This window comes from Petaurus breviceps, unplaced genomic scaffold (assembly GCF_028583685.1).
Source record: "Petaurus breviceps papuanus isolate PSGF00001 unplaced genomic scaffold, PetGlider_PUasm1.0 220, whole genome shotgun sequence".
Lineage (NCBI taxonomy): Eukaryota > Metazoa > Chordata > Mammalia > Diprotodontia > Petauridae > Petaurus > Petaurus breviceps.
In genome coordinates this window covers 23,042,585-23,064,955 of record NW_027185876.1, presented here as the reverse complement: position 1 = coordinate 23,064,955, position 22,371 = coordinate 23,042,585, and the positions used below count along the sequence as shown (strand labels likewise).

At 36.8% G+C, this 22,371-nt stretch overlaps 1 protein-coding gene across 3 annotated transcripts in view; it reads right to left on the bottom strand.

The window, feature by feature from the left end:
• Nucleotides 1-22,371, bottom strand: part of FIRRM (FIGNL1 interacting regulator of recombination and mitosis) — a 72,743-nt gene that overhangs the window by 48,082 nt on the left and 2,290 nt on the right. For 2 of the 3 annotated variants that reach the window (XM_069094745.1, XM_069094746.1), the window contains exons 2-10: nucleotides 21,280-21,320; nucleotides 16,797-16,885; nucleotides 15,503-15,607; nucleotides 14,534-14,674; nucleotides 13,045-13,210; nucleotides 10,816-10,900; nucleotides 7,614-7,752; nucleotides 5,988-6,068; nucleotides 3,152-3,216 (exon numbers count right to left, since the gene is read on the bottom strand). In XM_069094745.1, the coding sequence (XP_068950846.1) occupies nucleotides 3,152-3,216; nucleotides 5,988-6,068; nucleotides 7,614-7,752; nucleotides 10,816-10,900; nucleotides 13,045-13,210; nucleotides 14,534-14,674; nucleotides 15,503-15,607; nucleotides 16,797-16,885; nucleotides 21,280-21,320 (912 nt within the window). The remainder of the gene's footprint in view (nucleotides 1-3,151; nucleotides 3,217-5,987; nucleotides 6,069-7,613; nucleotides 7,753-10,815; nucleotides 10,901-13,044; nucleotides 13,211-14,533; nucleotides 14,675-15,502; nucleotides 15,608-16,796; nucleotides 16,886-21,279; nucleotides 21,321-22,371) is intronic. The other variant, XM_069094747.1, reaches the window with a different exon arrangement.

Here is a 22,371-nt window from a genome sequence, read left to right as displayed (position 1 = left end):
AGAGAGAGAGAGAGAGAGAGAGAGAGAGAGAGAGAGAGAGAGAGAGAAGGGAGGGGGAAGAGATACTGTGAAGAACTCAACCAAGACTGAGAGAAAGTGCACAGCATCCACCTGAGATCAGTTGTGACTATTCAAAAGTCGGCTGGAGAGGAGACCTAGGCTGATGAACTGTGAACTGCCCAGGGAGGAAGGAGGCTGAGATACTTTGAGATCCAGACCCCAAGGAAATCAGAATCAGAGAGAGAAACTTAGGAAACGAGCGATAAGAAAAACAAGGGTGGGAGAGGGGTAAGAAACACAACCAAAAGTACCACAGGTTTCTGAAAGAAGATAATGAAACACAAGGTAGTTTGGAAGGAATGGCATTAGCAGACAGGAGGTATTAAGAAATACTCAGGAAGGTGATGGTGCTTGAACTATGCCTTAAAGGAAGCGGGACAGAGGTAAGGAGGGAGTACACTTGAGGCCTAGGGATCAGCAGTAAAGAAACATGGAGACAGGAGGAGTATAGTACAGGAGTAACGAAGAGAAAGAAGTCTAGGTTTAGCTGGATCACAAAGTGCAAGAGGGGGGAATAATATAAAGTGAGGCTAGAAATACAAGTCGAAATTATATGGGAAGGCTTTTAAAAATATAAACAAGTTTATATTTTATTTTATTTTTATTTTATATTTATATTTTATCCAAACACCAATAACTAATGTCACTGGAATTTACTGAACTGGGGGAGACCAGGGCAAATGGGGTGGGGGGAGGGCAGAGTGTCACACAGTCAGATATGTGCTCAAGTAAAATTACTTTGGGCAGTCTGTAGGATGAACTGGAATGGAGAGAAACTTGAGGCAATGAGACCAATTAAGAGGCTGTAGCAATAAACCAGCAAAAAGTGATAAGATCCTGAATTAAAAAATCTTTATGAATAAAGAGAAGGGCTAGAAACATAAGAAATTGTAAAGGAAGAAATGGTAAGATCTGGCAATTGACTACATAGGTGGTAGGTGACAGTGAGAAGTCAAGGATAAAGCCTAGGCTACAAATGCTGGGCAGCTAGGTGGCATAATGGATAGTGTGCTGGACCTAAAGTCAGGAAGACTCATCTCCCTGAGTTCAAATCCAGTCTCAGAAACTTACTGTGTGACCCTGGGCACGTCACTTAACCCTGTTTGCTTCAGTTTCCTCATCTGTAAAATGAGATGGAGAAGGAAATGGCAAACCACTCCAGGATCTTTGCCAAGAAAACCTCAAGTGGGGTGGGTCATGAAGAGGTGAACTGACTGAACAACAACAAAGACAAACTGTGGAGATGGTGGTGCCTTTCACATAAACAGGTAAGTTTAGAAAAGATGAGGGTTTGGGAAAAATATGATGAGTTGTTTTGAACAAGTTAGATTTGAAATGTATCTGAGCTATCCAGTTGGAAATGCCCAACAGAAAACTGGTAATGAAGGACTGAAATTCAGAGGAGATATATCTAGGAGTTATCAGCATGGTGATAACTAAATTCATAGGAGGTAATGAGGTCACTGAAAGAGTACAGAGAGAGAATTGCAGGAGGAGATTTGTGGCATAACCAGTTAGGAAGCATGATATGAATAATGAGTCAGAAAAGGAATACTAATTTGGCAGCTGTGTGGAGATTGAAAAGGAGAAAGACCAAACGCGTGGAAACCAATTAGGAGGCTATTGCAATTACCCAGGCAAGAGATGATGAGGACTTACTTTGGATGACTATAGTATAAGTAGAAAGAAGAAGGACAGAAGACAGATGCTGAGGAGACAGGGTCCACAAAACCTGGCAACTTGATGTGGGGGAGATAAATGTGAGTAAAGAATTGAGGATGATGGAGGAGAGCACTTTACTGAATGAGAAAGCAACTGAATTTATTTAGGGAAAGAATGTTGTCCCTGGAACCAGGGATGGCAGACTGAGATTGAGGTAAAAGTATCCACCAATATCTTTTTGGACTAGTCCAGGGACAAGTGATGGGATATGTGAGGGGAACTAATGTGAGAGGTGGGATTCTGGATGTGTATATGTAATTTTTCTCAGGTGCTAAGGTGAGAATCAGATAGGATCCTTTTGAAAAAGACTGTTATTTGGACAATGTTGTCCTGAACCAATATTCTAGAGATATAGGAAGGAACCACAGGGGCAAACAATGGGGATAGAAAATTAGAGGAAATGGTGGAATAAAGTCTAAGTAGGGAGAAGGGTAAAGTAAAAGATGTTAAATATACTCTACTACAATATAAATAGAACCTTTTACTTTCGGTTACTGGAATTACAAATTGTATTTTAAATAAAATCTACATGAAGTCAGATTTTTAACTTAATCACATCTTATTAAAAAAGTTATTTTAATTGTGATGAACCTGACAGTACTGTGGAGAAATTAGTCTATTGTATGACAATAGTAACAAAGACATACTTGATATCAATAAAGCTGGCAATGTCTAATTTTAGGTAATACAGCTCTACTAATCCGGGCTTTGATTACCCAACTAAAACAATTGAATTTTTTTTTTCAGTTAATTGACTAATTTTTTTTCACGAGCTGTTTATTTTGGTTATCAAGTAGACAGACTGTCAAAACTCTTAAATTCTTAGACAAACAACTTTATATCTCTATAATCTAATTTTTTCTTCTATTAAGTGGTGTTAACAACACTTGATAACATCATTAAAGATAAATTAAAAACTACTAGACTATGACACAAGTTGCAAATATTAACTATTTACATAATACTACATAGTATTTCTGATTTTGGTCATACCAGCATTATATTATTTATTAAAGCCTATCATTATCATATCTATCATTGAACTCAATGCAGTAGACTTAATAAAATCCAACAGAGAACCATTAAGGAACTTACAAATCCCATTATTTTAAGCAAATGAAATTTACTGAAAAGATGATGACAGGAAAAAAATTAGATGACAGTGGCTAATTTTAAATGATACATAGTGTTTTGAAGCCTAATCTAAGTTTGGCTAGTTCTTAGGATAATTGGATCACAGATTTAAAGATGAAAAGGACCTTAGTGGTCACAAAATCTAATACCCTTGTTGTACAAATGAGAAAACTCAGGTCTACTTTTCAAATGGTACATCTGTATTTTAATAATCATGCAATTTTCTCTGCCTTACCTGTGTATCTGAAGATAGAGCTGATGTAGTGTGCAGCAGGAATCAGAGAGAAAAGGAAGAAATTCCTAAAATTTAAAAAATAACCTATTCATTTTCAATATTTACATATTTAATACATATGAATGATACTAATAAACACATTAAAATCAAAATGTGAAGTAAAATTCAATTGTAGATTTGTTGCATAAGGAATAAAAAAGAGTCAGAGAAAAGAGACTAAGATACAAGAATTCTTAATTAGATACAAAATACAGAAGTTTTTCCACTTCAATGCATTGTAAACAGATAGATTTATGTCTCCAATTAAAAGATTAACTAAAAATAGAATAAAGATAATCATAGGGTGTTGTCATCCTTATGATTTTTCTAAATGTTAAACTGCTAACAAAGTGAGGACATAATGGACTGTAGTTCAGTGGTAGTAGTTTTTCTTTCTTTCTTTCTGCTTTTTGGAGGGGGGAGGGCAGGGCATTTGGGGTTAAGTGACTTGGCCAAGGTCACACGGCTAGTTTTTGTGTTAAGTGTCTGAGGCCACATTTGAACTCAGGTCCTCCTGACTCCAGGGCCAGTGCTCTATTCACTGCACCACCTAGCTGCCCTAAGGCAGTAGTTTTTCTAACCTTACAGTATCTTCTCCCAAAGGTCCCAATTGCTGGAACTGAGATAATAACAAACTGTAGGGACCCTAGGGCTAAAACAACAGACTAGGGGACATAGCCCAATCCAGGGTGGTGGCCTGCCCAGAATGCTAAATAGGAATACATTGTGTGACAATCTCTGGCAAGTGTTCAGGAATTTCCAACCAAAAAAGAATACAGGAAGGAAGTATACTGGACTCAATTACCAAATAGTTATTCTTTAGTCAGAAGGAAAGAGTCACAGGAAGAGTAAACCAAGACAACAATAATCAAGATGAAAAAATAGCACTAAAACAATTTCTTGCACAAAATGACACTTCTCGTTATGGCTCCTCTTTACCTTCCTTGCTTCCTAAGCCCCCAAAAGCTCCAACATTGGTTGCTATTCTTCCCTAGACAGGAAGATGGATAGGCAGGCAGACAGATGTGGACCCCACCTCCTCTACATCTCTCTCTCTCTCAAATATATGTTTCCATATCTACCTATATATGCACACCTATCTATCTATAGAGAAAGAGATGTTGAGATGGGGTCCACAAAACTTGGCAAATGATTCGGTTGGAAGGGGGGTTGGTGCAGCAGGAATCAATGGAAGTGAAAAGTTGAAGATGACTCTAAAGCTGTATATGAATGTGTATGTGGGCATATATACAGAAAGATGAGATCTCTTAGAAAGAAAACATATATCCACAAAGATGAGATCTTGAAGGGAGAGAAGAGGAAAGAGACGGATTCATATTGTAAAGGTATATATGTGTGTGTGTGTGTATGCATATTCCTAAAACACCACTCTCATCATGTCACTCCCCTGCTTAATAAGTCACATTTTTTTCTATTTCCTACAGCATTATTGAAATTCCTGTGCTTAGCTTCCATGCTCATCCATAATAATCTAACCACACCTAACCTGTTGTTGTTCAGTCATTTTCCAGTCATGTCCAACTTTCACGACCCTGTTTGGGGTTTCTTGGCAAAGATACTGGAGTGGTTTGCTATTTCCTTTTCCAGTTCATATTACAGATGAGGAAACTGAGGCAAAGAGGGTTACATGACTTGCCCAGGTTAAGTAACACAGCTAGTGTTGTAGGCCAGATTTGAACTCTAATCTTCTTCACTCTATCAACTGCACCACCTAGCTGCTCAACACCTTACCTTCCCACTTTATTTTCTACTACTCTCTGGCATAATCTCTGTTCTATTTATGTCCCACAATCACTGTGCCATGCTCGTTACCTCCAAAATGTCACTTGGGTTATTCTCCTTGCCTAGAAAGCTCTCTTCGACCCTAAATCAATTCAGTTTGAATACTGCCCATCCTTCAAGCTTTTCCTGACTATTTCAGTACTCATTTTTCCTTCACAACTTTCACTATATTTAGGATTATTACTATACAACCTATCACAATCGCAGCTGTTTTACATTGTTTCTTCCACCAAGCCCTTTCCTCCACCTCATCATAGGTGAGTATCCTGGGTTCTTAAAAAGAATAGGCTGCAGGGTGCAAGCTCTGGCAGTTCTATCATGCTAGGAATCTTTGAATATGGTTTTAGGAATAGATTGTCTCAGCCTGGCTAAATACAAAGAGGTACATCACCAATAAATAATCTGGTTACTTGGTGATGAATGATTTAACTATGCCAACCACTGATACAAAGACAAATAAAAAAAGGACTCCCCTGCTGTTCCATGTGGTTCCCTTCTGCTGCTGCAGTGAAAGTGGTAGAGAAATGGAAAAGGGGGGAAAGGGAGCTAAAAATTAATTTTTAAACCATTTTCTATTGAATACATTTTTTCATGTATGTTAAAATTTTGTCTTCCCTACTAGGCCATAGGTTCCTTGAAGGCTGAAATGTCTTTTTATTTCTTCTACATCCTTCAAAAGAAGTTTTATATCTAACAGAATACAACATAAAAACATATGAGGGTCACAGGATTATAGATTTAGAATTAGAAGGAAAACTATCTTAGGACTATAGAGTCTAGGTCCCTCATTTTACAGATGAAAGAAGTTAAGTGTTTTGACCAGAAACCACAAACCCAGTAATTATCTGAGGCAGGATTTGAACCTAGGTCTTCCTGATTCCAAGTCCAGTGCTTTATCTACTGTGTCATGCTAGTCATGATCAATTGAAAGAAATTTTTTTTAGGACAGAAATGAATGAAAACATAACCATTTAGAACCAAAAATATACCTTACCTTAGTGTAGTGCAAAAGGGAATTGGCAAAGAAACGACATAATTTAACTCTTTTATGGAATAATTTGTTGTCAGCACTATCCTGTTAAAAAATTAAAATGGAAGGAAGAAAAGATAATAAGAAAAATATTTATAAAAAGACTATCTTTAAAATTATGCTTCAATTCTTAGTGAAGATACCTAGAATTTAAAGTATTCCAAGGAATAGGAATTTTCTACTAGATTTGCCTAAGTAACATGAACAAAGAATACACACATTTCTTTTCTTTTTTTGGAGGGGGGAGGGCAGGGCAATTAGGGTCAAGTGACTTGACCAAGGTCACATGGCTAGTAAGTGTTAAGTGTCTGAGGCTGTATTTGAACTCGGGTCCTCCTGACTACAGGGCTGGTGCTCTTATTCACTGTGCCACCTAGCCGCCCCAAAATACAAACATTTTAAAAGTTAATGGGAAAAGCTACACTTGAAAATCACTGGCTCCTAAATAAAGCTTCATAGTGAACTGCAAGGGGTAATGCAAATTTAGTGTTAGTACTCTGAATGGAAAGATGTAAAGCCCTATTTAGGGGTAATGGTTGTCATATTTAACAGCACTAAATAAATGCAGAGATTTAAAATAAAATAGCTTAATTAATAACAGTTAAGTTTTCATATATAGTGTGGAGCCTGGCCTGGAAGACAGAAAAAAAGAATTCAATCCTATTATGACACTAATTGCAAGGTCTCAATAAATAACAAAATCTACTAGCCTTGGTTTCTTTCCTTTTATATAAATGAAAAGAGAATGACTAGAATAGATTATCTCCAAGATCTCTTCTAGCTCAAAAATTCTATGATCGATATTCAGACAATGGAGAATGGTCTATGATGGTAGGCAAATAGGTGGTAGCAAGAGGTGAAGTGACAAAGAACCCTGCTCAATCCCATCTTTCCTGAATCCAAATATAACCACAGGTTATAACCAATGCCAAGTATCAGTGGGTGGTGGCAAGAAGAGAAGCCCAATCTTCCTGCTGTCATAGGATTCCTACCATTATTCCTTCTAAAAACTCTCAAATTCCACTGCTCCATTCTCAGGTATGCACAATAGAAAGGGAGGAAATTCCCATTCTGACACCACTGGAGGATCCCCATAGTTTATCTCTTTCCTAATCGCCACCAACACAGGTGTGGCAAAGACAAGAAGCAATACAAAAAACACTGGTCTTTATGACATTTCTTCTTTCTTTAGGCCTTCTACCTTCCCCTAAGTCTTTTTTCTAGCTCCATCCCCCTTCCATTTCTACCATCTCTCCATACCCCCTCTCCAAAGCCACCCTGAATCTTTTATCTACAGTCCTTCAAGCCTTGGTTCACTGGATTCTCCAACAGAGGCCTCGCACCAGGAATCTACTTCCACTGCCCAGCAGATGTGAGGAAAGGGACAGCCTACTCCTAATGAAGTGTGTTCCTGTATCCCAAATTGGACCTCTGAAAGCATTTTCAGGTGGAAATACTTTTACATTTACCTAGTTTAAGAAAATTTAAATTTTAAATGACTTCCACAGTAAAAATATGGTTCATTTACTGCCACAGAAAAAGGTTTTTTTATTGTTTAAATTAAGTATCTTTTATCAGAGTAGGTTTTACCTGTGTTCTTGACTGTGTCATCTGCTCAGCTAACTGTAAACAAGAATGGAAGGAGAAGAGAACATCTTCACATAAGGCAGCAATTATATCTTTGTGTTTCAACTGACTCTTTATCACAGACTGGTGCTTAATGCTCTGCCTAATTGGAGAAAGAAATTCAGCAGGTGATTAGCACAAATAAAACCTTACACAGTAACCTTTTGGTCATAAAAACTTGTCTCTTCAGAGACCCAGAATTAGGAAACAGGGTCACAGGTATGAATCAGCACAAAGATGCCCATGCTCACCCACACCAAACAAACAGGCACATGGAGTCACCCATCTAAGATCTTAAGTCTCTTATTTTTCCAAAGATGGTTGGATTGTTTCTCCTCTGCTGCTTCAAAGGAGAATTATCAAGGTTAATGAACAAAGAAACTGCTGTAATCCAAATTCTTCCACACAGCTGCCAAAATCACATTCCTAAGGCATAAATCAGACCTTGAGGGAAAAAAAAATTCTCTTTAGTGGTTCTTCACTTACTCTAGAATATAGATTCCCTAGCTTGGCATTTTAAGTTCACCAGAATCTATTGTCTACCTACATTTCCAGACTTTTTTCCCCTCTTGGGTAGTTTATTGGTTGAGCCGTGGCTTGACCAGTAGTTCAAAAACCAAGAGTTCAGGTTTTTTTTTTCCTAGCTACTCCTACTTCATGAAGTATTCTAACTTCATTTCAGTCAAATGGGACTGGTTCCTCAAACTGGCATTATTTCCCAGGAACATGCATTTGTATGAGTTATTCCCCAAGCCTGAAATATACTCTTTCCTCATCCCTGCATCTCAGGATGCTAGGGTTAGCTCAGGTGTCACCTCTTCCACAAAGCTTTCCCAGACTTTCTGGCACATACCACAGTGGTTAGTATTCTCTCCTTTAATTGGCCTTGCATTGCACTTACCTGTGCAATATAAGCTCTTTGAGGGCAAGGACTATTTCATTTTTGTCTTGGCATCACCAGGGCTTAATACAACATCTTATATATAGCAGGCATTGAATAAGTGTAAAATTGTTGAATTAAAGCAAATGTACAGTGGCTAGCACCCTAGTAAATATTCCTTAAATATCTGATTCCCTAGTACCTGTAATTTTAAAAGAGTACATTAAGCTTTAACTTCTGCACAAAGGGAAAAGTCAGAGAATAGTTAACTGACATTTGAAAGTTTCATCAATTCTTTAATTTTTACAAAACTATGATAGGTGATACATAAATATTATTGAAGAACAGTGACTAAATGCTAATTTTTAAAATCATTTAAAAATCACTGGTTTGACTGTTAAAAATACATGTTAATTTTTATATTATATTATAGTCTCAAAATTCTACCTATTTCTGTAATTTTTTTTCCCCACTGGAATTTGGTTTAGGAACAATAGACAAACTGTTATTTCACTGCCACAGAGAGAGAGGAACCAATACTCTCAAACTTGAGTTGGAGGAAAGGGGAGAAGATAAAGAGAATTAAGTTTTTCCTAAGGCAGGATTAATCCCATAAAGGGATAGTGCCAGAAAGCATGATAGGAAAATTTAAGTAATTTCAACAGATATTTATTAAGTGTTATTAAGTATGAGCCACTAAGATTATAAAGTTGAAAAATGAGACAGTAGCTACTCTCAAGGAGTTTAAATTTTACAAAGGGTCTGAAAATGAATAAGTGGGAGTACAGTGTGGGGCACATGGCAGGACCTGGATGAATAAAGCAAAATGAAAACAAGGGAGAGAGGTCTAAACAAAAGGTTTTAGACAAATGTATATAAGGGCAAGGACACTTTTAGCTGAGGTAATGAAGGCCCACTGTGCCCAAGCCTTAAAGCAAGAGAAAGTTTAGACAAGAAGTAGCATCCAGGGTCTGGAGATGTATTGTACATACAGAATGCAGCAGGTGGTGGAATACTGAATTTGGGGACTAGTGGGCAAGATAATTTGCCTGGAATGTGGAGTTCCTGAAAGGGAGTAGGAGGCACTAAAAAAGGCAATCTGGAATTAGATCCTGGAAGCCAGCCTTAAATGCCAGGCTATGGAGTCTGTATGCCATTTGACAGGTGTCAAGATACTATTAGGAGACCCCCTATTTTCCAGAGCTAAGGCCCAGCAAGTAGGTTGGCATAACAATAATCCTTTCCATTCACCCTCTGGATGATCTGTCACAGCAAAATCCAAGAATTATTTCATATAATTACTGTATTGCTTTGTCCAACACTGGGTCTTCTCTAAGCTCACATAAGCACTGGACAAATTTTGGTTATGAAGCCCTGTTATGAATCAAACTTGGCTCATTGTTGCTGTTACCCTTCATTATCAGGGCTACAGTTTGTTGCATAGCCACTGCTATAAGTACTGAGATCTGGCCACACTAGAGCATGTTCCCCCAGTGTGTGTGTGGGGGGGGTGGGACGTGGCAAAGAGGGGGGCCCACACATGTGTCTAATTTGCCTCCTTGCTTGTAAGCTTTGAAATTAAACTTCTGTTTTATTCCTGATTCTCCTGCCTCTAGCCCACTCTGTTTGACTCTAGCCATCCACAGGTTAGAGGTCAGTTAGGTCCAGTTGACATAGGCAATAGGAAGGCATTGAAGTTTCTTAAACAGGACAGTGACATGCTAATAAGACTAGTGTTTTAGTAAAATTATATTGGTAGTTTTGTGAAGGATGGATTGGAGAAAAAAAGATCTGTAGTCCAGGCAAGAAGTGATAAGTGCCTAAATTAGAATGATGGCAACATCACTGGAGAAGTGGGAATGGATACAAGTGATCCTGTGGAAGTGGAACAGGTGGGATTTAGGGAATTAGACATGGAGGAGAGGAAGAAGAATCAAAAGAAGACTGAAAATCCAAACCTCGAAGGTGGTGAGTAATTTAAGGAAGCAAGTATAGACTATTCTTTTTAGCAATGTAGCAGTGAAAGGGAAGAGAAACAAAGGACATTCACCTAAGAGATACAAGGATCAAAGGAAAACTTTTTAAAGATAGAGGAGATTTGATCATCTTTGCTGACATGGGAAAATTAGACAGTAGATAAGGAGGAAGGAAAGAATGACAACAAAGATTGATGGGGAAAGCACCTGAAGGAGACATTAAAAAATTCTTCATAAACTATTTAATTAATATATCTTATAGATAAGTAAAAACATGGAACATGGAATATACAAAGAACAAAATACATACTTAATTATAAATTTCCAAGTGTTGGCATGAAAAGCTTGGTCCATATCAGAAATAACAGAGCAGATATCCAAAACTGAATGAATAACTACAAAAAAAAAAAAGGCAGTAGAATAATCATTAAACATAAGCTTACTTACTGGGTGAGTTTCTATTCTAGTAAAAAGCATCTGCTAATAAAGCTCACCAATTATTACATTAAAAGTAGTTAAGACAGGGGCGGCTAGATGGTGCAGTGAGTAAAGTACTGACCCCGGAGTCAGGAGGACCTGAGTTCAGTTCCAGCCTCAGACACTTAACACCCACACAAAGAAACTAGCCATGTAACCTTGGGCAAGTTACTTAACCCCAATTGCCCTCCAAAAAATAAAAAGTAGTTAAGACTACATAAAACAATTGGTTTACAATTTTATATTTATTTAAAATTTTCAACTCTAGGCAACTAATTTTTAAGGAAAGGGGAGACAAAAACAGCTTTTTCTTAGCTCCTCTGCAGTTCTTAATTATCCCTTAACTCATAATATACTAAAATAATAAAAGTTCTCTCTCTCTCTTTTGTCTAGACTGAACTCTGATTTCATTGGCACAAGTAGCTCCTCTATGAACCTCTATCAAGGCAGATCAACAGTTACACAGTTTAAAGTTGCCTGGGGCCCTGAGACACTAGGTGATTTGCCCAGGGTCTCCCTCTGTGAGAGGCAGGATTTGAACTCATATTGTCTTGACTACAAGGCCAGCCCTCTACCATCAACTCCAGGCTGCATCTCAAAACCTTATTCTCAAGAGTATTTAATAAGGAACAACCCCAAGTAGAAAGGATCACATAAGCAGAAAAAGAAATAAACCTAATGTCTGTACCATTCATGCAATGTCCCTCCTTTCCCAAGTACTAACTCATTCTATGTTCTTAGCTGCTCACTTATATTATTTTCCTTAGTCCTTGGAGCATGGACTAGTTGAGGAATGGCTAGTCCTAAATGGTGGTATTATGAAATTATATTCATTCATCTATAATTATAAGGTCATTCTCTGACAATGTTGGGTCTCCTCAAAATAATACTTAACAGGGGTTCTTAATCTTTTTTTTTTTTTTTTTGACAAAGACCCCTTTGGAAGTCTAGAAAAGCCTATGGAGCTTTTTCAGAATGTTTGTCACTGACATTCATAATTGAATAACACTCTAAATTTCAGTTAGAGGTCACAGGTTAAGAATCCCTGTTTTAACCCTAACTTCTGTCACATTGATTTTTCACTAGCCATCACCCTAAAATTCCTCCTGAGGCCTTCATGTTCTGGTCTAGACTGGCCAGCCTTCATTCCCTGTGGTCTCTATCCCCGACTTTTGGACTTCAAAACCATACTACCTAGTCAGATGATTTCATCTCCCCTTCCCCTCCACTTTTCAGCTTCCTTCTGTGTGTTGTCTTTCCCTACTAAAACGTTAAGTTGCTTGAGAGCTAGAATTGCCTTTTTTGCTTGTATCTGCATCCCTGGTGTTCAGCACAATGCCTGGAACAAAGCACACACTTGATAAATACTTGTTTCTTTTCTTCTTTTTTCACATCCTCTCTTTTAAATAGTTTTAACCTCTCCTCTATCTCTATCTATCTCACATCCTTTGTTTTGATCACTTGCCCCACTCTGCTACTACCTCATTTCTCTCCTCAGTGACAAACTTCTTGAAAAAGTTATCTATCCCTGATTCTCCCATTTTGGTCAAGGCTGTTTTTATGCCTGGAATGGTCATCGTCTTGCCCCGTTAAATTCTTACCAGTTCTTTAAAGTCCAACCCAGATGCCAGCTCCTCTATTAAGCATTCCCTACTCCCTCCCAGCCTCTGTAGTCAGCGAATGCCTTCCTTTTTCATGCCTCATGTAGCATGAAATTTGTTTGCATCACCCTAACATACTTATTATATTCTTGGCATTATAGTCTACGATATGTCCTGTTCCTCTTCTATGGAGGCAGGGACTGTGTCTTACCTGAACTCTGCATGTTTCCAGAACTTTTCACAGGGTTCTCTACATAGGAGTTGAATTAAATGAAATACACCAATGATCACTTATTGCCAAGAAAAATAAATTTAAAATATTATCCAATGATATTTAATGTATTCATACTTACAGAGAGGGTCTAAAGAAACAATTACCTTTATTACAGTGGTAGGGACGGGTGTCATATAAAACTTAACTTTACTCTGTTAATATAAATGGACAAATTTTGTCTACACACCTGATACCATATCTGAAATATCTTCTTCGTATACCATGGAAGTGTCCATACAGACCATATCAAGTAGTTCCATTAAGTGCTTCTGAAGGGAATAAGCCTCCTTAAAAAGAGCCTGAAGAAGATCTGAAACCAGGTGTAATCGTCCAGAGTACACAGAGTCACTATTCTGATTACAAGTAAACAAAAGAGAGAAAACAAATGAGAAAAGGTTGGTTCCAAATTCATTTTGCCAGCTAGAGGTGATTTAATGTAGTGGACAAAAGACTAGCTTCAGAGGCTAAAGACCTAGGTTCAAGCTAGCCACAGATACACATTGGCTGGATGACCCTGAGGAGTTGCTTCTAGACAGTAAGTTATGGAGAAGGGGCTGACCAGCACTGGTAAAAGGAATGACATCACCTCTAGTCTCTCCCTAGCATCCTGCTAGTGATTGAAAGCACTTGGCTTTTTTTTTCCCCACTAACAAAATGTTCTTTTTTAGTGGTATTGTGTAATGTGTTATGTTTCATAGGTCCAGAGTTTAAAAATTGGGCGAAGATATTTATTTCGCAGTGTTTTTAATGAGCTCGAGCTGTCAGCACAAAAGCCCAGTTTTTTAACACCCATTTTCCCAGTGATGATAAGCAAGCTGTAAATCATACAATATGATTTAGAATAATCAAATTTGCAGATGACCCAAAAGACAATGAAAATATATATGGTGAGTATAAATGAAAGTGGAATACATCAACGAAAAGGGAGTTAGGCTGCTTATATAGAAAATGAAAGGGACAACAGATAATGTAATTATTGTACTGGTATCTATGACCTCCAGAGAATAAAATGAAATGAAAAAATGAAAACTGTCAGGCTGTTTGATTTTCCTTGTGGCCTATTGCCTCACGGTCTCTATCAGCTCTAGGACTACTGAAGCTACCTGGAATGTAGTTATAAATGAAGGAAGGACCAGCTATCTCCTTTTGAGCAAGGGTTCTTTACCTTTTTTTTTGCATCATAGACCTATTTGGCACTTTAGTCAAACTTATGGGCTCCTTCTAAGAATGCTTTTAAATATATAAAAACACAATACACAGGACTGCAAAGGAAACCAATTACAGTGTGTTGAAATAAAGATGTAATTATTCTTCCCATCCAAGCCCATGGACCCCAGGCTTAGAACTCTTCTTGCTTTAGAAATAAATGCTCTTGATTCATTTTCTCCTATCAGAATATATCTATAGCTAAACATAAATCCCTATCACTTTTTCACAACAAAGAGATTTTTAATGAAATGACTTTTTTAGTCAACATAAATGCAAACCCATCCCACCCTCTCCCCGCCCTCCAACCCCCTCAAAAAACCAGCTTGTTACAAAACAAAAGGACATAAAGGTATCCCATGAGGCATGCGTCTGATTTGGCCTGGTTATATAAAATGCCAAGTCCCCATTTTCCCTAGCAGATCAGTCAACTCCATTTGTAATATTCCAAGAATCTAGTGCCTACCCACCTTGCAATGTACAAACGTGCTCTTGATTACATGAAGGACTGAAGAGGGGAGGCTGTGTATATTCTCTAGAACTATGGATTTCTGCAGAGTACAAACATGTTGTACACATCCTCTAAGGGCTCCTAAGAGCTGCACCATTGACTAGAAATAAGGAAACACATTAAATAATAAGTGCTCTAAATATGCATGTAGATTTCAAGTTGGTCTTGCTATATTATATCATTCTTTTTTCAGGCAACGTAGGACAAATGGAATCCAGTTCAACAAACACTATTAAATCTCTCCTATTTTCAAGGGGCTATGCTAGGGCCCAAGAAGATGAAGCCAAAAATTTGCCCTCAATAAGACTACACTCTACTGGGGGAAGGGAGCAGGTAATGGAAAGTATATACAAATAAGAAAATATGAGATTAACTTCAGGATATATACAGAGAAATGAGAATACATATAATGTACAACTATGAATTCTTGATGTCAAGCATTTCTGTACTGATATTTACAATCTCTAGAAACTAAATTTCAAACTTTGTATTGGTGCTATTGGTCATTAGTAATACATAAAGAATATGCATCAAAATAGTTACAGTGCTGAAAAGCATTTTTATCTGGAAGCTTTCTCTGTAGTATTCTTACCCTAGAAGATCCCTGTGGCCCATCCTTTGTGAGTTCCATTTTGAGGAAAGGCCTAGGCTAGGCCTAAGCTCACTCCTCTCAGCTGTGCTACTGCCTTTCCAGATTCCTCTTCCATGCCCCACCCCACTTGCCTTGATTTTCAACCACCTTTTATGTACTATCTTCCTTTACTAGAATGTGAGCACCCTGAAGTCAGGTACTGTCTTTTTTTGGCTTCTATTTGTATTCCCAGTGCTTACCACAGTGTCTGGCATATAGTAAATGCTTGCTGACTTGTTGACTTATGTACATATTCTTTTAAACTCTTCTCCCCTTAACCAAAAGGATTTTACTTACTTGTAAAATATTCCTTAGTGTAGCCTGGAGTTCTAAATTTTGGCTTGATAACTCTCCTGCCTGACTGGATAAATCATACATCATATCATCAAATAATTTTACAGTCTGTGGAGGCAAAGAAATTTGTACTGAATAACAGAAATCTCTAGAAAATGACTCAATTTTAAAAGAACATAAAACAGAATACTTTGATTTTGTCTATTTATGTAACACTGACAACTTCCAGAATTTAGAAAAATATTACATACTGCTACAACTCCTAAGAACAAACACAGAATCTGAAATTACCCTAGCAATACTAAGCCATCTGTTTTCTATATAACGCAGAAAACCAATTTTCTAAAATCCAATTTATGATGGAGAAATTAAAAGTGCTGGTTTTTCTACTGGTTCACCATAATGAAGATATGCATTCAAAGTTGTTTTTCTCTAATAATGGTAAATAAGCTTTTGCCAAGCTATCTATCCAACTATCCTATTCGATTTCCTATTTCACATACATACATATTTTCTCTCTCTCTCTCAAAATAGCTGATCAGCACTGGATGCTCAGAATGGGTTATGTAATAGTTTCTCATAGGATATTGTGGCTAGGCTTAAGAACATGGCCTCACATTTGCACTATTATCTCTCAAAATGAACTAATGGGACCAGAGTATGGAACAAAAACAAAGAAAGTGATGACTGTTAAAAAAATTTAGATTTCAAAACAGTATTAAAGAGGTTACTTTGAACATTACAGCTATATTAAAGATAATTATATATAAAATCTTTATTTAAGTTACAAATTTACTGCCATGCTTTTTGGAGCAAAGGCAATTTCTGAGAACTTAAATGTGTCCACTGGTTAAATTTGCCTAATTTTCCAGCTTTTTAAATTGTTGTTCTTAAGGATTCATTTTAAATACTTGTGGAATTTCACAATTATTAAAATACATGAGATAAACAAAACTAATTTAATTACATTATCAATCTTGAATTTTGAATTTTCATCTGGTTATTTAAATAAGAGGTATCAAAATTTTTCTAAGTAAAGGGCACATAGACTAATAAAGTAATTTTGCCACTGAACAGCTAATAATTTTTTTAATTCCCTGGGACACTGAAAGGATAAGTGATTTGCCCAGGGTGCACAGTTAATATGGGCCATAGTCAGAATAAGAACTCAGGTCTTACTGACTCCAAGGCTGTCTCTCTAATAGTTGATATTCTAAATACAAATATATTCTCAGTTTAAAGCTTTACTTCTTTTATTTGATTTGTAAATATATAATACTATCCATAAATGTCATACCTTTGGTAATACTTGTGAAAAAAATGACTGTTCCAATGCTAAGTAGTTGATATGAGGTAGAAACATTTCTGTAAGAATCTTGAGAACTCCTATAAAGTGAAAGATTTGCATGCGTTTATGAAAAGATTAATCAGTAAAATTGTGAGACTACAGTATATTGATATATGGAAGTAAAATTCAAGCATAGGTTATATTTTTTTCAAAATCACTGTTATTGATGTATTTTGTTTTTATATCACCTCCACTACTACATAATGTATTACTCCCCTCTAATCCCTTCCCCCAAACCACTTCTTATATAAGAATAAAAAGGTTTAAAAAAAAAACCCTAATATATCAAATATATCAAAAAATTCTGACCTTATATGCAGTGTTCCACATCCATGGTACCCTACTTAAATAAAGTAGAAGGGAAAGTGCTTTCTCATCTTTCTTTGGGGCCAAAGTTGGTCATCATAATTTCACAACATTCAGTTTCAACTTTTTGTTCTTCTTTCCATTTACATTGTTACATATTGTTTTTAGGGTTGTTCTTCATTTTGTATCAGTTTAAACAAGTAAAATACAATAAACATTTATTTAGGACCTACTACATGGCAGGCCCTGTGCTAAGCACTGAGAGTTAATCCCTGTCTTCAAGTAGTTTACAATCTAAAAAGGGAAGACAATATATAACAGGAAGTTACATGGGGAGAGCAGGCAGGGGATAATGATGGGAAAGTCAAAATCAAGGAGAGAAAATGGTATAAAATGAAGGCTGGAGGGAGGCAATGGGCGCAGTCTTTTGCTCTGACCTTCCAGACATCCAATCAGAGAAAACAGAGCCAAATGAGGGTATAAATGGATGAGAGTAGGAAAACTAAAGAAATCTCCATGATGATGAGCTTCCTGGTGATGAGCATATTGGGGGAGGGAGGAGTGATAATAAAGATGGAGTAGAAACCAACCAGAAACCAAACAAATCTTTCTACAATTCTCTGTATTCATCATATTCATAATGTCCTATGACAAAGTAATATTCCATCATTACATTTATGTATCACATTCTGTTTAATCATTCCCTAGAATAGTGGCCATCCACTTAAGTATTATCTAAAATATATTTTCAATTTAAAATGTCAAGAATAGCCATCTACCCATTCTTAGAAGAAAAACTGTCAAGTAACTGAAAATAGAGTCATGTGTTTCTAGAGAAAATGTTTCCTTCATGTTGAATGGAAATTGTTCATACTTTTTTTTTTAAGCAATCAGGGTTAAGTAACTTGCTCAAGGTTACACAGCCAGTTATTTCTGGGTGTGGTGCTGAGTGTCTGAGCCCGGAATTCAATCTCCAGGTCATCCCAACACTGGAGCCAGTGCTCTTACTCGCTGAGCCACCCAGCCGCCCCTAAGCAATTGGGGTTAAGTAACTTGCTCAAGGTTACACGGCCAGGTGTTTCTGGGTGGGTGCTAAGTGTCTGAGCCCCGGATTCGATCTCCAGGTCATTCTGACACTGGAGCCGGTGCTCTTACTCGCTGTGCTACCTGGCCGCCCCTGTTCATACTTTTTAACCCAGCAATCCGAATATTGTAGATACTCCTCAATCAATCAACAAGTAGCTATTAAACACATACTATCTGCTAAATCACAAGGAGCTGACATTATAATAGGGGCAACAACAAAGAGGTAAATACAAAGTAAATAAATACAAATATATACAAAGCAGTGAAATGCAAGACAGTTTGGGAAGGGAAGGCACTAGCATTTGGGAGATCAGGAAAACCTTCTGGAAGAAAATGGAGTTTCAGCTACATCTTAAAGAAAGAGAGATAGACTCCATGAGGCTGAAGTCAGAAGGAAGTGTGTTCCAGGCATGGAGGCCCACCCATGCAGAGGAAGAGAGGTAGGAAATGGGATGTAGTGTGTGAGGAAGAGACAAATTCAGTTCCACTCAATTTTAGAGGCCAAGAAAGGGAGCAATGGCCAATGCAGCGGCAAAGACGGTGAGGCCAAGCACTGTAAGGCTTTAAAAGTTAGACAGAGAAGTTTTAATTTTATCCTTGACAAGACAGGAAGCCACTGGAGTTTTCTTCCTTTTTTTTTTAAAACCTTTTGGGGCAATTGGAGTTAAGTGACTTGCCTGGGTCACATGGTAATTGTGTGTAAGTGTCAAGCGTCTGAGGTCATATTTGAACTCAAGTCCTCCTGATTCTGGGGGCCAGTGCTCTATGCATTGCACCACCTAGCTGCCCCTACCACTGGAGTTTTCTAAGTTCCAATGTATACCAAATATTCATAGTGGCACACTCTTTGTGCTAGCAAAGATCTGGAAATAAAATATGCTGAGAGGTCAAGGAGAATTGAGACTTAGATAAGGTCACTGATTTATAAACCAGGGACATATTGGTAATATTTCAGAGAAGAATTTCAGAAAAGTTGAGGGACAAAAACTAGACTACTAAGGGTTGAAGAATTCCTTGGCTTACAGCCAAGGAATATGGACCCTCAAGCCACCCATCTTAGAGCTCTCTATCTTGCAAATCTCATATCCTTTATCTCATTCCTGCCTACTTTCCAGACTATCAATTTTTCCCTCTTAACTCTTCAATTTCAATTAGATTTAGCTCAATATTTTATACCATATAATTACAATATGCTCAAATGGTTATATGATCTGAATATTAAAAGTCACACATCATAAAAACATTAGGAGAAAAGATCAGGGTGCAACTATGGCTAAAGTTGTAGGTCTATCTGAGGAAGAATTCTTAACCATTCAAGAGATACAAGTAATCAGGAATAAAAATAAAACAGATATTTTCAATTTCATAAAGCTGAAGATAATTTGCATGAACAAAAGTTAATCTAACCAGGATAAGAAAGAAAAGGGAGGGGGTAGAGAACAACAACAAAAAAAAAACTGCATAAAATACCTCTGATAAGGATCTTATCACCATATTACATAGGGAAATAAATACACAGAAAGCCAAAAAGTCATTCCCTAGTGGAGAGTGGTGAGAGGCTATGAATAAATAATTCTCAAAATGACTGCAGACTAGTAATACCACATGAAAAATGTATCAGTTTAATTAATTTACTTAATTACTTAAGAAATGAAAAGACTGGCAAAAATCACAAAAGATGACAATACTCAATGTTGGATGAATTGTGGAATGACAAACACACTAAGAAGAGCTGTGAGTTCACCAAAGAATTCTGGAAAGTAAATTACCAAAATATTTATACTAGCATTATTTGTTGAAACAAAAAACTGGAAACAAAATCAATGCTCAATGACTGGGGAATGGCTAAGCAAATTTGTGGTGCTTTAATGTAATGGGATATAAGAAACTGTGTTATAAGCATAATATAAAGAATTCAGAAATCATGGGAAGACTTACATGAACTGATGCAAAAAGAAGTAAGCAGTATCAGGAAAATAATATACACAATGACTCTAATATGGTAAGTAGAAAGGACAATAATAAAAAACCATAACACCATTTTGTGAAATTATAACAACCAAACTAGACCCCTCCACCCTGAAAAAGAGAATACACTTTCCTACCTTCTTTGAGAAGGTAAGTGTCCAGGGGTGTGAAACACTGAATTTACTGCAGCACTTGTTTTATGTATTAATTCTGCTCAACTGGTTTTCCAGTGAGGTTTTTTCCTTTTTCCCCGCTCTGTGCTATTCCTTTGCTCTCCCAGAGGATCATAAGGCAAAAAACATTCCAGATAAAGTTATAAAGCTTTATCATAATAAGAATAATAACAGCTAGCATTTATACAGTGAGCTAAAGTTTACAAAGCTCTTTATATATGCTGACTCATTTGATCCTCACAAAAACCACAAGAGATAGGTACTGTTATTATGATGCCCAATCTTGATCCCACAGGACTATGATGTAATTCCCTTCCTAAAAGTAAGGGATTAAGGGGAGGAAGCTATTAAAATGAGAAATGATTACATTATAAAAACAAAAGGAATCAATAAAACTTTTAAGAAATTAAACTAAACATTAAAAAAAAATTCATGCCAGAAAAAAGCTAATTAGAATCTCTAGCTTCCTTAAATGCTCATCTGAACTGTTCAGAGTCATACAGTCCGAATGTGTCAAAGGTGATCTGTGGTTCTTCTGGTTCCGAATGCAGCTATCTACTTCATCATGTTTGCTCTCTTTCCAACTCTGAATTCTCTAATTTATATATACAAACTTATCCAGACACCACATAACTAGAAGCGTGAAAAGAACATAGATTCTGACATTTCTTAAAAGTGTGATTAAATTTTCCTTTTTAAATAGAGAAAGCTTGAGAACTAAGTCAAATACTTTATGTTCACTAAAAATAATAGTAGCTAAAAGAAACAAAGAAATAAGAATTGATTTATTTTCCAGTGAACAAACAAGAACAATAATAAAAAACATTTACACTGATGTAGAATCTATACTTCACTGACACCAAAATTAAGAACCACACAATCAAGACATTCTTACTCACGTATATGATCCTTCCAGTTATCAGAACCCTGGTACATGGAGTAAACTAATTAAGGAACACCAACTATAATTTGAAATTACCCATCACTTTGAAAATAGGTTTTCCAACAACATGAAAATATTATACTCATTTCAATAAGAACTCTTCTTGGAATGCAGTGTCATACATATATGAATATCAATACAAATGTAAACAACATATTTGTTGACTCAAACACTGAAGATTTTCTTAGTACAGGCCTCAACAAAAATCCTGTCTATAAACACAGCCTGAACAACAATCAAGCCAATTCAGCATGAAGTCATTGGTTACTTAGTGTACAGTTACTTGTTACCTTTCTCATTGTAAGATTTGAAATAAACTGATTAACATGTAAATCAGAAACATGTATTTAGAGCTAAAAAGAACCTTAGAGATTGTCTATTTCAACCCCTTCATTTAACAGATCAGGAAACTGAGGCCGAAAGAGATTAAATAATTTACCCAAGGTCACAAAAGTAGTAAGTGGTAATGTCTATATAGTTTTATGCAACATAATTCAAATCCAATACCACATTACAACATTTCACCTCTTTGAGAATCTCTACAAATATTAATGGTGAGCCCCAAATAAAAGTTACCCTATATAGTCTTCCCTGAATGAACAAATTATAGAAAAATATTCATGTAAGGCCCAGCTCCCTTAACATTTTTTGGTTCATGGATGGTTCCCTCTAACAGTCTGATGAAGCCCTATGAATATCTTCTCAGATTGTTTTTAAATGCATAAAACAAGATGCATAAGATCTGAAAACCAATTGTACTGAAACATAGTTATCAATTTTTCTTAAGTTCACAGATCACAAATTAAGAACCCCTTGTATAGTGAGACCTCTCTGGGCTTCTCTTTCCTCACCTACAAAATGAGGGGCTTGGAAAGAACACACCTAAAGTCTTTTTACCTCTAGTAGTTGTAATGGAAATGCAAATTTGAAGATCTTCCCTGCCCCTAGGCTGAAGTGCACCTGAAGCCTGGGGTGGGAGGCTTGTTTTTCAGTAGATACTTTTTGATTGCCCATCAGGTCCAAAAGGTTGTTACATTCTCTGAGCCAG